Source organism: Poecilia reticulata, linkage group LG2 (genome assembly GCF_000633615.1).
Source record: "Poecilia reticulata strain Guanapo linkage group LG2, Guppy_female_1.0+MT, whole genome shotgun sequence".
NCBI classification, from domain to species: domain Eukaryota; kingdom Metazoa; phylum Chordata; class Actinopteri; order Cyprinodontiformes; family Poeciliidae; genus Poecilia; species Poecilia reticulata.
This window is the reverse complement of record NC_024332.1, coordinates 6,942,801-6,960,517: the sequence shown is the minus strand read 5'-3', so window position 1 is coordinate 6,960,517 and position 17,717 is coordinate 6,942,801. Positions and strand designations below refer to the sequence as shown.

Sequence of the window (17,717 nt, the reverse complement as noted above, 5' to 3'; positions counted from 1 at the left end):
GTGTGTGTGTGTGTGTAGGTGGTTTTATGTAACCACCTTAAGCATCTTTCTGAAAATGTTTATTTTACTTGGATGAAGAAGGAAATGCTTCTCTAAAGTAGTTTTTTWAATTATTTTTTTGGGAGAAGTGCTACACATCACTACATCCCGCATATAAACAATAACGCATTAGGTGTTGCATTACTAGTATGATTCATATGCTGAGTAATAACTTAGAGTTTGTGTCTCCTGTAGAGGACTGATGAGGAGGCGGTGTTGGACCGCGGGGGAACACGTTCTATGCTCAACACCAATTTTGAGAAGGAAGAACTTGAAGGTAACTGCCTTACATGATGCTTCTTGTAACAAGGTTTCCCAAATATATATTTTTGGTAATTATTAAAAGGTGACTGAAAAATAACAACTAGCAATAAAAGTTTGAAATGATATTGAACAAAAGATTTACYGTGGACTTTATAGGCTTCTCAGAAGCGAATAGGARAGCACAATTCTCATTTTAATCACTCTTTTTAATCATAAAGAGAGTGGGGAAAGTTTTTACCTCCTTACAGATTTCTTCCATTTTTCTTCAGATCTTAAGACTTAAACTTGTGACATTGAGTGTCTGCAAATGTGCTGTAATGAATATTTTTGCTTCTAACGCAGCAACTGACGTCAAAGTGTACGCCAAAAATAAATCASCTTACAGCCGTCATAATTACTACTATGTGTCACTATTAGCTTAAAATAGGATCACTGATATATTTTGAAGAACAGACTAATAAAAGCCTATAAAGGAGCTTATGTTTGTCTAGTTAAAGCCCCTCATAAATTGTTATGAAAAAGGTATTTGGTTCTTGGTTCTTGTGTGTGTGTGTGTGTGTGTGGGGGKGGGGGGGGKGCGTGTGTGTGTGTTTTATCACATGTTTCAGATAAATTTTAAAATCAAGCGAAGAAACTGAATAAACACATGCACTGATGAACCATCCAGGTCTTATCAAGAGTCAGAACAACATCTTCAGCACCGCAGACCTCACTTATAATTCAACAGTAAAGCCAAACAGCTTCACAGCACTGCATTAAATTATGATTTATTGTTTTGTGTGTGAAAAGCTTGACGTGTTCTTCTAAAACTTTTTTTTTTAAAAGCACATCAGATAATGTGACAAACATTATCATCACACTGAGAAATSTTCTATGTGAAGTTCTTTATGTGAATGCTGATAGGTGCAGCCCCATGCTGTTTCTAACACTCATATAACAGGTGATGCATCATGTTGTATTTAGAAAAACATGGAGTAAAATAGGTTTCATTTATTCCTGCCCTGGTTTGAAAAGTTCATAAATATTTTTTTTTTCTTCCCTGGATTAATTGGTTCTGAAACCAAGAAAGCACTAAAAATATTCACTGTCTTTGTTTCTACAGAGGTTAAAGATTTTTTTAAAATAAATTTAATTCAGGTTTGATTGATCTAAGTCACTATTTCTCAAACTTTTTCAGACTGAGAACTAGGGCTGTGTAATTTTATCGATTCTACGGTATTTATCGACATTTTTTCCTCAGAAATTATTGATTTTTCATCCACGAGTATCGATGCATTAAATCCTACTTAGGTGTTAAGATGCAGTTAGTTAGAGCGGGGTGCAGCTATGTTCACCGCCTCCGTCACCATCACATCACTCTCAGCACAGCCACATGCCTGTGGCAAAGGAACTCGCCCTGAGAAACTTTCCACCGGTACTTTATTTTTAAYGAAAGCCTGAAGATAACCTTTGGTAAGCTAACTGTAGCRCTGCACTTTGCATGTAAACAAATAAATGATTGTTTGCATGMAGTACCTCGCAGGTCACTAGGGGCACCGCAGACCCCCAGTGGACGGGGGACCACAGTTTTAAAGAAAGACTGGTCAAAGTGTATTACATTTTAAAACTAAACTTTAAAAACCTGTAAAGTAGCCCTTTAGTTTAGCAACGACAGGAGACGATAAAGCAGAAAGCTTTTGCGTCATTAGCAGCTAATGGTTAGCAAGTTGCAGTATTCTCATTTTTCTTCAGCTTTTTTCTGATGGCCTAGTTGTCTAGTTTGATGATTTAAGACTCCAATAATATCATCTATTAGTTTAATTTCCCTTTATGATGAATATTCAGTTGAATTGAACTGAATCACTCTTTTACTCTTCAATATGAACATTCTTCATATCCTTTAATTTGACTGAGTTTCCACAAATTCAATTGGACGTCGTACATTTCTAGATTTTTAATCAAAAGGCTGTTAAAACGCTGTATATTCATCTTAATTAGTTGTAATCTCATCAAACCTCAAACTACCGTGTRAACTGAAGCTGTGATGGACAAAAAGCTGCTTAGGTAGGGAATGAGGGGGGGAGGGAGGGGGCAAAAAGGAAGAGACAAAAAAGGAAACATCATATGACATCAGCAGTTGGTCATGCCTGGAAGAGGGAGGCTATTTTTATAAAGCCCACCACACACAAGTCTTGACTCACTCACATACAAAACCCTCCCCTCACGTCTCCTTCCTCTACATCACTTCTGATCTGGTTCACAACTACACGGTTAGGAAAATTTGCTGCACACGCAGCGGCTTTCCAACCTCTTCCTATTGCTTCCCACATACATAATTTACTGAGCGCTAAGAGCAGTTTRCTCTGGACAGGTCCATCTACTGTAAGACATGTGCTGACGGCATCAAGCCTGTCCAAGTGACAAATATATTTTGACGTAGTACATAATYTCGTTTAACCTCTATTTCTGTCTTCCTGTTGGTTTCTGGAGTCCCTTGAGATTGTGAGGTAACTGTGCTCAAGCAAGTAGAGATACAGTTTCACCCCGGAAAGCAATCCATCAGGCATATTCTTTATTTAACAAGTCTTTGAATTTAGCATAATTTTTGGGAGAATAGCTGCCAGTTTTTAWAATTTATTCTTGTTTAAAGCTCAAAAGGAAACCCTTTTGCATTCTGAGCCAATAATAAAGCAAGAAGGTGGGGCAGCTTGTAAAATCTGGGTCAGATAAACTCTAAACCTGTGCTTGCGGTGCTTTGCACTCAGTAATACCATGTTACACCGTCTCATCACTTATTTAACGCAAACTAAGCCACTCTTGCTGTTTTTGTGGAAATTATTAGACTCAGACGGTGATCAAATATCTTAACTAGCTAGCCGTCATCAGTTGCTGCTGTCGAGCTTACACAGTGCATTTGGCTTTTCTGCATTTTATTACAGTTCAGCTAGAGCTGCACTGATCCGATATTAATATCTTTATTGGTTCTAGATCGGATATTGCACTTTCTGAACCATTTCAAAGATTTATTGCASTTTATTTTTACATGTTTGACCAAAGTAGTCAACCTCTTGTTATTATCAGCTTCAGTTTCTTTATTACTTATTTTCCATTGACTGTTATATTCCTAATTGCACTGACTGAACAAATTAAAGTTGTGTTGTATTTTCATGCTTGACCAAGCTTGGTGTATTGTAGTGGCACAAAGATATAAAATAAATTTGCAATTCCTTTGTCTGTTAAAAAAAAWAAAATAAAATGTTTTAAGTCAATTCAGCTCCGTGATCCTGTATCGGATCCATATCGGATGGTTGATACTAAACATCCGATATTGGTATCGGTATTAGAAGTGAAAAAAAGTGGATCCCTAAACCTCAAATTTCACTGGATTATATGCAATAAACTGAAAAGTAGAACTAAAGTGATGCATGTTTTTAAAATGACGTCTAAAAGTACCTCAAAGTATAGTGCAGAAGGTAATGTTTAGTGCCCTTGTTTTTGTCCAGACAGCCGAGGGCCATCAGGAAAAAACAAATGGTGGCCCCCGTTGCTCGACTGCAATAAAAAAAGAGAGAGTCAGCTCAGATTCTCTTCACGCTGACCCTGTGGATGCAAGCTCATGTGTGTTTCTCCACATAGACATTAGAACGAGGCTGTAATCGTCGCACTGCGCCTTGTCCTTTCAAAGTACAACATTCATTATCTGCATTATACCAAAATGAAAATGACTCCAATTACGGTGGTAATCTTCAAAATCAATTTCATTCTCTTGAAAGGGGACAGGAGGCTTTCATTACGAGCACAGCAGGCCTGAAGGCAGCCGTTCGCTCCTTTAATTGAGGCTTCATGGCTGCTTGCTAGATGACATGGCATCTACGGAAAGACATTACTACATTATTCAGAGCCTGTTTTTCTTTCTTTGCATCTTTTCAATCACTTTTTTCTTCCAGCTTTAAGCTGTGAACGTGTTTTCATTTCTGTCTTAAATAGATTTTTTTATTTGTATCAGAGTACCGGGTGCATGTTCAGTGTCAAGTCTTGGGAATCCTGAGGGGCATAGACATGATCAACTTCAAGGTTTCAGAAAAGTATGAAAGATAAAACATTTACAGTAATAAATGATATAATAGGCTTGTTTTTTGCATAGTAAAGTATAAGCCTGTCGCAATAAGCAATCAGTCAATTATTTGGATAATAAATGAAAATGATCTTGATAATTTCCCTTCMGATGATTCAGGGTAGTTTTGTTTTCAGAAACTTCTTAATCTATTTTATTGATGTTTTCGGTTGTGTGTATTTTTTAAATTCTGTTTTATTTCTAATATTTRGTTGTCGTGTTTTGCTTTGGATATTTAAGATATCTTCCAGTTCAAGTGTTCTTTAAAAAAATAAGTTTTATTAGTCTTTGAGAGAGCAAAAATGCATTATTGTACTATTATCATTATATTACTGAGCAACAATACTATCATTTATCACAATMATTTCTGGGACAATTTATCATCTAGCAAAATGTATCGTCACAGTCATAGTAAAGTACATTAAGGCTTGAAAACTAAAGTAGTATTTTATAGTAAAGTGGCACACAGTACACCCAACAGTTCAGTTGACTCATGGGAAGGTTGGACCCTCACTTATTCTTGCACAAATTGACTTTGTTTTGTTGTTTTGATTTTCCAGTGAAGCCAAATTCTGTTTGGCTGACAAAAATTCACACACTTTTCCTGAGAAATTATTCACTGTCAGTTGAAACTGGAGCAGATTGACAACAATTTCACACGCTGAAAATGGGTGAGAAGCATGACAGGCAACACATTGCTCCAGTTACAAATCGTGGCGGCCATAATCTGCAGATTGCGCTTCCCATTAAGGAAAAGACCAACAAAATGTGCAGAATATTTAGACAATTTTAAGTCCAGAAATGATCTCTGACCTTTTTGTCCAATCAAAAAAAAATTGATATCCTACTTTCATTTTGAAAAACGGACTTTTAATTTGAAGCTTAACTATAGAGTGCACCAATGTTACTGCTACATGCTACTACAAAGAGAGGCTATGTAGTTTTTAACAATATGGACTTTTAATTAAGTAAGCACAAAATCAGTGTGGGATTTGATAATATTGTAAAGATTGTTTGGAATTTATGTCAAATAACATATTTTCTAGTATTTTCTTTCCAATTTTTTCTAAAAGGTGATCATTTAAATTATTTCAACATTTAATAATCACTGTTTTTTMTATGGTTTTCTTTCTAGYTCCTCTTTATTGTATCTACTTTTAAAGGGAATGTTATGGTTAAAATGAGCTAGCCTCCARCGCTAACCTAACATGTCRATCAAAGCTAAAGGGGGAAAAAAAAGTTATGAATCTATATCAAAATGTTATAACTTCTGAGATTTGCCATTTTGGTTTCAGGTCACCGCACTCTCTACATCGGAGTCCACGTCCCCTTGGGTCGGAGGTCGCACCGTCGACACCGTCACCATGGACACAGACACAGGAAGAGGTCCAAGGAGAGGGACTCCACAGGGGAAGACGGGCGAGAATCCCCCTCATACAGTAAGTGATAGTGACATGTAGAGATGAACTTCAGAAAACGATTTGGCAGAGCAGGGAACTCAAAGCTATTTAAATGGTAATCTTTGTAATCTTTATGTTCAAATAACTTATTCTGTCCTTGTAGCAACTTTCTATCAGTATGCTGTGCTTCTTTAAGCTAGCTTCTTTAGCTTTAGCTCTTTGAATGTGGTACCTCAAATGTCCATCCTCCWAGGAAATACTGGTGAAACCCTTTCTTTGTTTTTCTTTAAATTTTTTTTCATCAACTTCTGCTGCATAGACACTCCAGCTCAGAGGGTGCAGTTCCTTCTGGGCACAGAGGATGGCGATGAAGAGCACATCCCTCACGCCCTGTTCACTGAGATGGACGAAATCTGCCTCAGGGAGGGTGAGGACGCCGAATGGAAAGAGACGGCTAGGTGAATTTCTCTTATCCACTTTCTGTCTGTCTGAAAATCGGTGGAAACAGATTTTTTTTAAGCATTATTCAACTCTTTTGAACTTGTTTCCAGGTGGCTGAAGTTCGAAGAGGATGTTGAAGATGGTGGYGAACGGTGGAGTAAGCCCTACGTGGCCACCCTGTCTCTGCACAGCCTGTTTGAGCTGCGGAGCTGCATCATGAACGGCATCGTGATGCTGGACATGCGGGCCAACTCACTGGAGGAGATCGCAGGTGAATGCCACAGGCGGACCAGGCGGCTTTGTCTCATTCCTCATCGCTCTTGAACTTTTTCACATTTTATCACAACCACAAATTACACTGTGTCTAATTTTGATACAGCCGAAAAACCGCCTCAATAATTTTGATAAAAAACTTGAATTTTATCGAAATTGGTGTTTCCAATAAGCAAAAATTATTTTCGGAATTCCAATTTGCAGAATTTTATGCAGCTATTGATCCCTCAGCACYAAGCTAAAAATACGTAAGATGTAATATGTAAGATGAAAGCACATCCATGTGTTAGATTGGTCTAGTCAAAGTCCAAACCTAAAATTCGATTGARAATATGAGGCAACACTTAAACACTGATGTTCACAGACTTGATCCATTCAAATGAAACAGAGATTTAAGTATTTTGCGGCAAAAATGGGGAAAAAGTGGAGTTCAACAGAATATTTAGAATCAGAGAACACAAATACGTATTATTAGTAAAGCRTATATAGTTAGTAATTCATTGCATTTCACATAAAATACCAACTAAATACAATGTTACAAGTGGAGTTAATGGCGTCTTTGCTGCAGCTACATGTCAGTAGGGTTTCGCTATTGTTTTTATATATATATATGTATATATTTTTTTTTTTTTTATTGAGTTTTTCAAAATACAGCATATATAAATCATACACAAGAGTATGAAGCATATACATATTTAACAAATTACTGTATAAGAAAAATATACTCAATACAACAATACAAATAAAAACATACAACAACTAAAAGTAAAATAAAATAAGAACAAGTCAAGGCAATTATCTAAATAACTGGATACGCTGCACTGGTTACCATTTACACTTTAGGATGGTGCTACCTGCCTATAAGGGCACGGGTGGCATACTAAGCAAGCGTGGGGGTCAGTCTTGAACTGAGAAAGATGGTCCAGAACCGGCTGCCAGATGCTACAGAACTTATTAGTGGAGCCCACAACATCATACCACAGTTTCTCCAAATGAAGAATCTCAGTGAAATCACTTAACCACATTTTAAACCACAATCTCAAATTACTTTCTTAGCCGTTACCATTCCATACATCACAGTCGTTTGCATAGAAATGCTGCGGCTCCTAAGTGAAGGAGAATATCCAAACAATGCAATCTGGGCATCTGGGACCAACRTGCATCCATACACTTCAGAAAACAAGTTAAAAATGTCACACCAATATTTGAAGAGTTTGGGGCATGACAAGAACAGATGTGCCAGGGAGCCATCAGCAGACTTACATTTATCACATTTTGAAGATATTGAGGGGAATATTCTGTGCAATTTTATTTTAGAATAATGGAGTCTATGAAACACCTTGAACTGAATTAACTGATGTCTTAGATTGATAGAACATGACCGGATCCTCCCAAGACCCTCCTCCCAGACCTTACTCCCAATCTGCTAACCCAGCTCCTCCAGGAATTTGCAGGAAGTTCTTGAGCATCACCTTCCTGCCAGTATACCAAAGCCCTTGCATTTGCTGCCCAATAATAGTGCTGGAAGCAGGGTAATCCTAACCCCCCCATCTCTCTTGGTTTATGTAAATGGGTTTTTGATATTCTATGGGCTTTAAAGCCCCAGACAAAAGGCAAAATTATTGAGTCCAATGATTTAAAAAAGACCTTTGTTAAAAAAAATAGGCAGAACCTGAAAAAGATATAAAAATTTAGGCAAGGACACAATCTTAACAGCATTTATGCGGCCCATCATTGAGAGTGGGAGTGTTCTCCATTTATCAACATCTTTCCTAAGATTATCCACTTTTTCTAAAAAGTTTCATTTGAAAATTTGTTTGGGGTTTTTAGGCAGAATAACTCCAAGATATTTCAGTTAGTCAGTCATCTTAAATAAAAGGTTTTCTAAGAATTCAGAAGTAAGTCTTGCACCTAATGACATAAATTCACTCTTCTGCCAGTTAATAGTATAACCTGAAATCTCGCCAAATGACTGAATAAGGTCTAGGAGAATTGGCACTRACTGCTCAGGATGTGATACAAAAACAACAACATCATCAGCATACAATGAAATGTGATGGTCAATGTTTCCCAATTGAATTGGTTTGATTAGGGAGTGTTTTCTAATACTAATGGCAAGGGGCTCCATAGCGACCACAAAAAGCAGAGGACTAAGGGGGCAACCCTGACGGGTTCCCCGATGCAGTAGAAAGGGCTCTGACTTATCCTGGTTTGTGAGGACGGAGGTGGATGGTTGAGCATACATTGTTTTAATCCATGACACAAATTTACTACCAAACCCAAATTCCTCAAGTACAGTCAGAATGTAAGGTCAGTCCAATTGGTCAAATGCCTTTTCAGCATCCAGGCAAAGAACAGCTCCCTTAAACTTACTGTCAAATGTATGATACATAATGTTCATTAACCGTCTGATATTAAAAAATGAAAACCTTTGGGTTTCGCTATTGTTGCTCCTACTTTCTTTTCCCATACATTAACTCWGTTGATATAAGAATGATCTCACTCTTCAGTCAGAATGACCTAAATAAAATCAAAGCAGGAGACATCACGGAGCTGCTGGTTTGTTTTTGAGGTCAGTGTGGGGAGAGAATATTTATCTGCGCCACTGCAGAAATCGCCTGAACAAAACCTCATCCGGCACAATTAAATCACCCACAGTGGGTCAGTTTTTTTTTCTTTGTTTGCTATTTTTTTGGCCATGATCAGCTTAGCGTCGCTGGCTGATCATGCAGAGGCAGCAGAACCAGATTTATAACTGAGCATAATTTATTTATTTTACCGYGWAATGTGTGCTTTTCTTTTATCTGTCAGATATGGTTTTGGATCAGCACGAGGGGTCCGGCTCTCTGGGTCTGGATGCCCGGAAGAGGATCCGTGAGGCCCTGCTCAAGCAGCACCATCACCAAAACCACAAGAAGCTGGCCAACCGCATCCCCATCGTACGCTCCTTCGCTGACATCGGCAAGAAGCAGTCCGAGCCTCATTCCATGGACAAGAACGGTAAACACACACATACACACACACGCACACACACACACAGAGCTGTCAATAGTCAAATACCTGTTTTTTATTTATTGCAACACTTTACGCCGCATATATAAATTGTGAGTTCATTGTAAATTTTTCGTAAAAATGGTCAAAAACATTGGGTTTAAGTGACTGCTAACTCCCACCTGCTGGTGGCAATACTTCTTACTTTTGCTACATTGTTGCCTCAGCCTTACTTGATGTCAAGTTATATTTCGGGATCGATGTGGCGAGTAACAAAAAGTCTTGTTGTGTGGTTAATATTTCTAACAAAACCTGTGAAATCCTGGATGCAAAAAGATGTTCAATATGATTTATCAGYTGCAGACAGAGCTATTTATTAATATTTTAACAGTTTGCTAATAGGTTTTATCCATATGTTTTGGCACAACCAGCCTTGAGAAGGTTCATGAAGTTTATTTGGCCCAAAATGAAAATGAGTGTGACTCGCCTTGTAGCTAGAATCAGGCCTGCTGGGCATCTTATTTCAGGGGTTAATTGTTTGATAAAAMATTCCCTTTCACAACATGGTGGCAACACTGATGCGCAAAATCCATCATGTGATCATGCAGCATGTTTCAAGTCTACAATATTCCTTAGGCCACTGACAACCACACTAAAGTGCTAGAAGCTTAGTTTGATTTGATAAAACAACTCAAAACCTACTACAAGTTGTAACTCAGTATTTATCAGAKGGTTTAACAATAAAACATATTTTATTGCATATTGGGCTTTCTCTCTAGTTTTCACCAATAAAGATCCAGCAACAGCAAGGGCAAAACGTACCCACCGTCCAGAGGCTGTAACCGTAGCGCGCCGTTTCCCAGCTGTTTGGGAAAGCAGTTCTTGTGAAAGCTGATATTATTTTCCTGCTCTCCGATAGGCCAAACGGTCTCACCGCAGTCCCAGCCGTCCAACAACGAGACCAAACAGGACGTCAGCCGAGAAAACAGCGCTGTGGACTTCAGTAAGGTGAGCAGGCAGAACAACTACTGCTCTTCTTGTTTGTCTTTGGCCGGTGAGAGCCGAACACATAACAAGCTGTGTGTTTAACCAGTCTGGGGTTACGTGTGTGAAATGGTCACCAGCAGCTTCTCACAAAGGTAAMCTGACTGGCGTCAAACGGCATCAGATGGTGTTTTCTTTAGCCATGCCATTCAGATTCTACCTTAATTCTATATTTACAGAATGCCTGATCCGTTTGCGTCTATCTGTTACAGATTGACCTCCATTTCATGAAGAAGATCCCTCCTGGAGCGGAGGCGTCCAATGTACTGGTTGGGGAGCTGGAGTTCCTGGACCGCCCAGTGGTGGCCTTTGTCCGCTTGTCTCCAGCCGTGCTGCTCAACGGCCTTACCGAAGTTCCCATCACCACCAGGTGATCGACTGAAAGTCCTGCAGTTTGGTTTCTCTTCTAGACGTCGTTTTTCATGTCAGATCTGAACGTGTTGCTTTTGTTGCACAGGTTCTTGTTCATCCTCCTGGGGCCTTTGGGTAAAGGTCCCCAGTATCATGAAATTGGGCGATCTATTGCTACCCTGATGACTGATGAGGTGAGGCAACTCTAAAAACAAACTGAAATCTATTTAGAATAAAACATATTAATGTTTTATTATTCTCAACAAAGCGTTTTGTAGCAGCTATGTAGTCAAGACCCAAACAGCAGCTTATAAGCTATATTTTATAGTTTATAAGCAATAAAGAAATAGTTTTTCATTTTAAACAAACTTGTAATAATATGAGTAGAAAGTCATAATTCTGCCTGAATAAAGAGCCAATAATATGAGAAAAACATATTACCAGAATAAAGTCATAATAAATTAGAATAAGGTTATATATTAGAAGAATAAAGTAATAATTTTATGAAAATTCCTMMACAAAAAGATAAAATAAAGAATGTTGAGCATCTTGTGAAGTTATGCTTTGGTATCAGTTTTAGAAATTATGAAATACTTCATCTTTTAACATCATCATCCAGTTATTAAGGGCCTTGAAATATTTGTGCCAACTAAGAATCTTGGACTGCATGACCCAACAGATCTTGATAACTCACTAGAAGCTTTGCTCTCATTAAAACAGCTTTGTACTGGTACTACTAATATTATGACTTTATTCTCATAATTTAAAGAAAAAATCTTATTCTAGCGCTGATACTTCATTGTAGTTACTCATCATTGTCTGTGCCAAATGGGTTTTTTGTGTTGACAGTTGACCCATAATAAAAATAAAAATACTTTACAGATGTTTACCTACAGAATATAGTGATTAGCTTTGTGTGTGTGGACAATAGCTTTCTGTATTCTGTACATCCTTATATGAAGAATAAGGAAAGTGGGGTAATTGAACTGAGCCTGACATTTTCAGTGGCCTATAGAAATTATGATGGATTAGTAGTAGGAGTTTAGCAATAAATCCAGATTGCCAGATGAGATAATAAACAATGTTAATCATGAGAATATGATGAGAAAAAAACTTTTGCGATATTGGGGAAAACAAATGGCATAACAGTTTCACAGATCACAAACTGTAATTTAAGGAATCGAGATCACACACTGCATCACCTGCTGTGATTCATCCTAAAGGTGTCCCACAGGGATGTGGCAGGACTCTGTGGAGTCCAGTCAAGTTTTCAGTTATTCATGTCTTCATGCGGGTAGCTTTGCTCTCTGGTAAACAGTTGTCTTACTGYCAGGAAGGGTTTGTCCCCAAACTGTTGTCGCCAAATTGTCTTGGTATGCTGCGGCATTAAGGATTGTTTCACTGGAACTAAGAAGCCGAGTCCAAATCCTGGAGAACAGCCCCACGCCATAATCCCCTCTGCATCAAGCTTTACTCTTGACACAACACAGTCAGATAAGTGTGGTTCCCCTGGCAACTGCCAAACCCTGACGCTTTCATCCGATTGCCAGATGGAGAGGCGTGATTTGGCTCCTCCACTCCGATCCCGTCCAGTGGCGGCGTGCTCCGCACCACTGCATCCATCGCTTTGCATTGATTCTACTCGGTGATTCAGCCGGCCTTCCATGGAAACCCTTTACATGAAGCTTTCTGTGTACTGTTAGTGTGCAAATAAAGTTTGGATGGTCTGAAGCTCTTAACTGCAGAAAGTTGGTGACCTCTATGCTCTCGTTCCCTCGGCATCCTGTGACCCCACTTTAGGATTTTGCATGGCCTTCCACTGTCTGGCATAGTTGCTGTTGTAATTGCTTCCACTAACAGATGATGGTGGAATATTTAGTAGAGAGAAAAATTAGACCTATTTCATGTAATCTTGTGTRGACGAAACTGTGTCGATATAAAGCTTGAATTTTGTTTTGATCAGGTCATATGTAATTGCAAAGCTCATTTTCACATTAATGAAAATACATATTTAATGTCAAAAATACAGATTTTCCATGATGTTGCCTATAAGGCCAAAGACAGGAGTGACCTGGTGGCAGGAATCGACGAGTTTTTGGATCAGGTGACCGTGTTGCCCCCCGGCGAGTGGGACCCCTCCATCAGAATAGAGCCGCCGAAGAATGTTCCCTCTCAGGTAAATTCAAAATGTAGCGATTTTGGATTCTTCTTTTAGCATCTTGCAGTCTGCTTTCAGGATGAAGTTGATAGAATGGCAGCTACTTTGAACATCTTCCGATTGTCTGCTCTTTTCTGTGTGGTTAAAACTCTTTTGAGACCTCTTTAAATTGCTTATCAGGCTCAAAAACAGTGACAGCTTTCTTTCTGAAACAGTCAGGGTCACAACAAACTTAACGTCTCTTAACGCTCATGATTTGTACATGATGTGAAAATTTTAGCCCGTCAGAAACATAATTTTTCTATCTTGTATTTATTTGTTATAAGCAAAAATCTATATTGAAATAGACGTTAAACACCCATGTAGGACACTGAGCACTCTTTTTTTATCTGCAGCCTTTATATGTCCAGTTGAAATGCCTTGCTGTGCTTGTTTGTGTTTGTCATAGGACAAATTAGGCTGCACTTTAAAGCTGGCATATACCCAGTGTTTGATTGACAGTGATGTTTACCGCATAGGAAAAGCGAAAGATCCCCCCCGTTCCCAATGGAGTGACGGATCTTGGAGAGTCTGAGGAGCACGGAGGACATGGTGGCCCTGAGCTCCAGCGTACGGGGAGGTGAGCGCCGGAGACCAACGGAATAATCTACCGTTTAGACTCTGTCACTTCTTAAAGCTATTCTCTGTGCCTGTCTTCCTGTCGCCTATTAGCTGCTTCACTGCTCCCAAATTGTTAATTTAGCTTGTCTAGTGTGCAGACTATCCTATTGGGGGAATGTCATTCTTCACTGCTCAAAACAGAGGTTGTTTTAGTATCACTTCATTGCATATTGGTTGGGTTTATTAGACCATAAAGGAAAAACATTCCTTTTAGACGTTGACAGATTTCAGAGTTGTAGCATTTTTCTCCAGATGAAGCCACATGTTTTGATTTTCAGTTGTCTTTGCATTAAATTCACACATCATTTGAAACTATCCAGACATTCTTCAAAATAAAAGGCCTCTTAAGTTTTCCACCTAGAATAGTAAAGGGGTAAATCATGTAGAAAAAAATAACAATAAACTCTTCGATTATGGGCAACTAAAATCTATCATCCAGTCCAAATTGAACATTAAACAAATAAATGCAAAACTTCCTCTTGTAATTCTAGTACCATTAACCCTCAACCCCCAAAGTTACTCAGAAAAACTCACATGAAACCTTCAGAAGCTGATCTAATGTCTAATGTCATGTCAGCAAATTGATCCATTTACTGTTACAGATTTAAAGTTTTGGAGTAAAACTTGTGCGCTTGCACACATTTTACTCCTACGATTGAACCTTAAGCCCAGTCTTGTCGGTCAGCCTTCTCCTGCTCCCTCCAGTGGAACCACCGCTGTTTCCGCCACCCTCTTGGGACTCACATAAGCATAGCAGCCCACCCAACGTTGTCACGGCAACCTGCTCCGACGGTACCTCACCGTTGCAATTTGATGCAGCACAGTTGTCGGAGGCAAACCCAGCATGGGGTCACTTTGCAACTCCAGCTTTGTTTACTGATGTTTAATTTGGTGAATCAACTGAAAGTGGGAGAGCTAGTGTTTGGCTACGGCCACCTGCCATGAGCCAACATGCTTACCAGCCGCTRCCGCTCACCTGATAGAGCAAGAAATGGTAGCACTCATTGATCAAGACAGTTTGTAGTAATGGTACTGTATGTTGTGATGCTCTTTAGCAGACAAGATAATGGATTTTTATTGGTGTGTGGTTGATTAAACYCTATAAAAGGGATGGATAGGCTATTGGTACATGCTTTTTCATTACTRTACATTTACAAATTTCTATAAATGGGGGGAAAAAGCTACTTTTTGGCACCTTTGCAGCAAACATAATTAGAATCAATATTGTCCCAATTGCTGATTTTAGTACTGTTTAATAATTGTGTCATAAACAGGTATGTAAGAATTAACAACAGTCTGAAATCTCTAAAAAACAAAAAAAAACAAAACCGAACCATAATTTTCTGAATGGAGCCAGATCTTTTGGATCACTTTCTTTCAAAGAGCCTAGAATAACTTGTTTAACCTTTAATTGGTTCATTTTAAGGATGCAAACTATCTGCTTGTGACTTCCCCACTCAGCTCCTTCAGACTAGCCAGTAGCAATTAGCAAACACCTGGTGAAACTGCACATCAACCAAACTCATTATGTGAGCTACTTCTCAGTGCAACGCTGGTAAAAACGTAGTTAAAGGGTTAATAGAGTAGAAATGTGGTGATGACTTCCTGAAGGCAGTGGTTCAGAAAGAGCAGGAGTTTTTAAAGAGACAGAGGCCCAATTCCAAAGCATCAAATTACAAAGTCAAATTGCCTTTAAGTGCAAACTGTCTCCTTTACCACTAAAGGAATTTAAATGGTACTATGTGCCTGGAAAATGCACAATACTACCCCTTTAACATGGCTGTGTCACTGCAGGATATTTGGTGGGATGATCTTGGACGTCAAGCGAAAAGCCCCTCACTACCTTTCAGACTACACAGACGCCATCAGCCTCCAGTGTCTGGCCTCCTTCCTCTTCCTGTACTGCGCCTGCATGTCACCTGTTATTACCTTTGGAGGACTCCTGGGCGAGGCCACAGAGGGCCGCGTGGTAAGTTTCCAGKTCCAAAGACTATAAATTAGAGACCCACCAATCAGAGATTTTTACTATCTATAGTGTCCACAGCCACCATGAGCAGACATCATTTATTTATTTATGTTTTACAAAATATAACCTTTTTCACTGACAAATCACTAATTCGATCCCTTCATGTTCTTGTATAATTTGTGAAAATAAATACAATTTTTACTCATATTAGAAGGTGAAACTATATAGAAAATTACAATACGGCGACAAAGTTACAGCACGTTCAGAAAGATGAGTGGAAAGAAAAGGTGCATCAGACTTTATTAACTGTAAGTCATAATCATCAAAATGATTAAAATGAGGAACAAAAATATGAAACTTTTTCACAATATTTAATATGTTTTTTTAGCTGTCCTTAACATATTTGTCCATACTATGTATTGAAAAATAACAAGTCCTTCAAACCTCTAAGGTTTGGTGTCACTAAGTTAATCAGAACTCTGGTTCCGGTTCTTCCAGAGTGCCATCGAGTCTCTGTTTGGGGCTTCAATGACCGGGATAGCCTACTCTCTGTTTGCCGGTCAGCCCCTCACCATCCTGGGCAGCACTGGGCCTGTCCTCGTCTTTGAGAAGATCCTTTTCAAGTTTTGCAAGTAGGCTTCTTCTTTTTCTTCCCCTTTGTTTCTATCTGTCCTTGTTTCTTTCTCTTTTGTTATTCCTTCCTTCCTTCACTTCATTTGGTAAAACACTGTATGTTAGCTTCTGCTAGTTCTTGTGTTTTATTCTTGTGTGTGTGTGTGTGTGTGCCTCAGGGAATATGGCCTCTCCTACCTCTCCCTGAGGACCTGCATYGGGCTGTGGACGGCCTTCTTCTGCCTGCTGCTGGTGGCCACAGATGCCAGCTCGCTCGTCTGCTACATCACGCGCTTCACCGAAGAGGCTTTCGCCGCACTAATCTGCATCATCTTCATCTACGAGGCCCTGGAGAAGCTGATTCACCTGGGGGTGCACTATCCGGTCAATAAACACAACGACCTGCAGAAGCTCACCCAGTACTGGCAAGTGTCTCTGTCCTGTAGGTTGCAAAGTAGAAARCACATGGTCCCAGTAATCTTCAGTTCTAAATCTTCACAAAGAGATTACATATGTAATCTGCAGAGTGTACTTAGCTCAGCATTTTTGGCCAAAACATGCTAAAGTACCGCAGCTATGTCTTGGTTTAGTGGTAAAGGAGACGGTTTGTGGTTGATGCTTTACTAGTAAACAGAGATTTTAATGTGAGAAAATGACTTTTTAAAGCGCATTGATTATTTTATCTCAAACAGGTGTAGCTGTGTTGAGCCCAGGGACCCGAGCAATGAGACCCTGCGATTTTGGGATGAGAGGAACATCACAATCTCCCAGGTCAACTGGACCTCACTGGAGGTCAAGGTAAAGAACCCATTTATTTATACAGGAACGTCTCCACTGAGACAAAAATGCCTTTTCACATCCCTGTAAATYGTTTTCCTCAACGACTGTCTTCCTCGTCTCTTTGCCCTTTGACTATTACCACATCCATCATCATCATCTCCATTCACACTGGGGCCAGTAGGAGTGTGAGGTGTTACATGGGGAGTTTCAGGGGCCCGCCTGTGGCCACCACGGCCCCTACATCCCAGACGTCCTCTTCTGGTGCGTGGTGCTCTTCTTCACCACAGTCTTCATGTCGGCCTTCCTGAAGGAATTCAAGTTCAGCCGCTATTTCCCCACCAAGGTGCGCAAACTGACAATCATTTTATATTTTTTGTTATTCTTGAGTTGAGTTGTAGTCTCGCAGAATGCTAGTAAAACAGCAGACAAGGACTATTTTGGCACTTTTATCTGAAGGTAATCACATTTGGGGATCTTCAGGGCTCTATTTTCGAGCCACTTTTATAATTTTTTTCCCCTCAACCTTAAATTAAGATTAAGTTCATTTATTGTCTATTACTAGGTAATAGACAATAAGTACAGTTTAACATATATTATATAAACTTATTATACATCTAGTGAAATATGTCAAGCATTTGTATCTTG

At 39.2% G+C, this 17,717-nt stretch overlaps 1 protein-coding gene across 2 annotated transcripts in view; it reads left to right on the top strand.

The window, feature by feature from the left end:
• Positions 1–17,717, top strand: part of LOC103474188 (sodium-driven chloride bicarbonate exchanger-like) — a 42,398-nt gene that overhangs the window by 14,413 nt on the left and 10,268 nt on the right. For both annotated transcript variants that reach the window (XM_008425006.2, XM_017302003.1), the window contains 15 exons: positions 235–316; positions 5,692–5,835; positions 6,116–6,254; positions 6,348–6,508; positions 9,322–9,510; positions 10,421–10,509; positions 10,758–10,915; positions 11,003–11,090; positions 12,926–13,072; positions 13,573–13,673; positions 15,509–15,683; positions 16,179–16,312; positions 16,472–16,717; positions 16,985–17,090; positions 17,254–17,415. In XM_008425006.2, the coding sequence (XP_008423228.1) occupies positions 235–316; positions 5,692–5,835; positions 6,116–6,254; positions 6,348–6,508; positions 9,322–9,510; positions 10,421–10,509; positions 10,758–10,915; positions 11,003–11,090; positions 12,926–13,072; positions 13,573–13,673; positions 15,509–15,683; positions 16,179–16,312; positions 16,472–16,717; positions 16,985–17,090; positions 17,254–17,415 (2,121 nt within the window). The remainder of the gene's footprint in view (positions 1–234; positions 317–5,691; positions 5,836–6,115; positions 6,255–6,347; positions 6,509–9,321; positions 9,511–10,420; positions 10,510–10,757; positions 10,916–11,002; positions 11,091–12,925; positions 13,073–13,572; positions 13,674–15,508; positions 15,684–16,178; positions 16,313–16,471; positions 16,718–16,984; positions 17,091–17,253; positions 17,416–17,717) is intronic.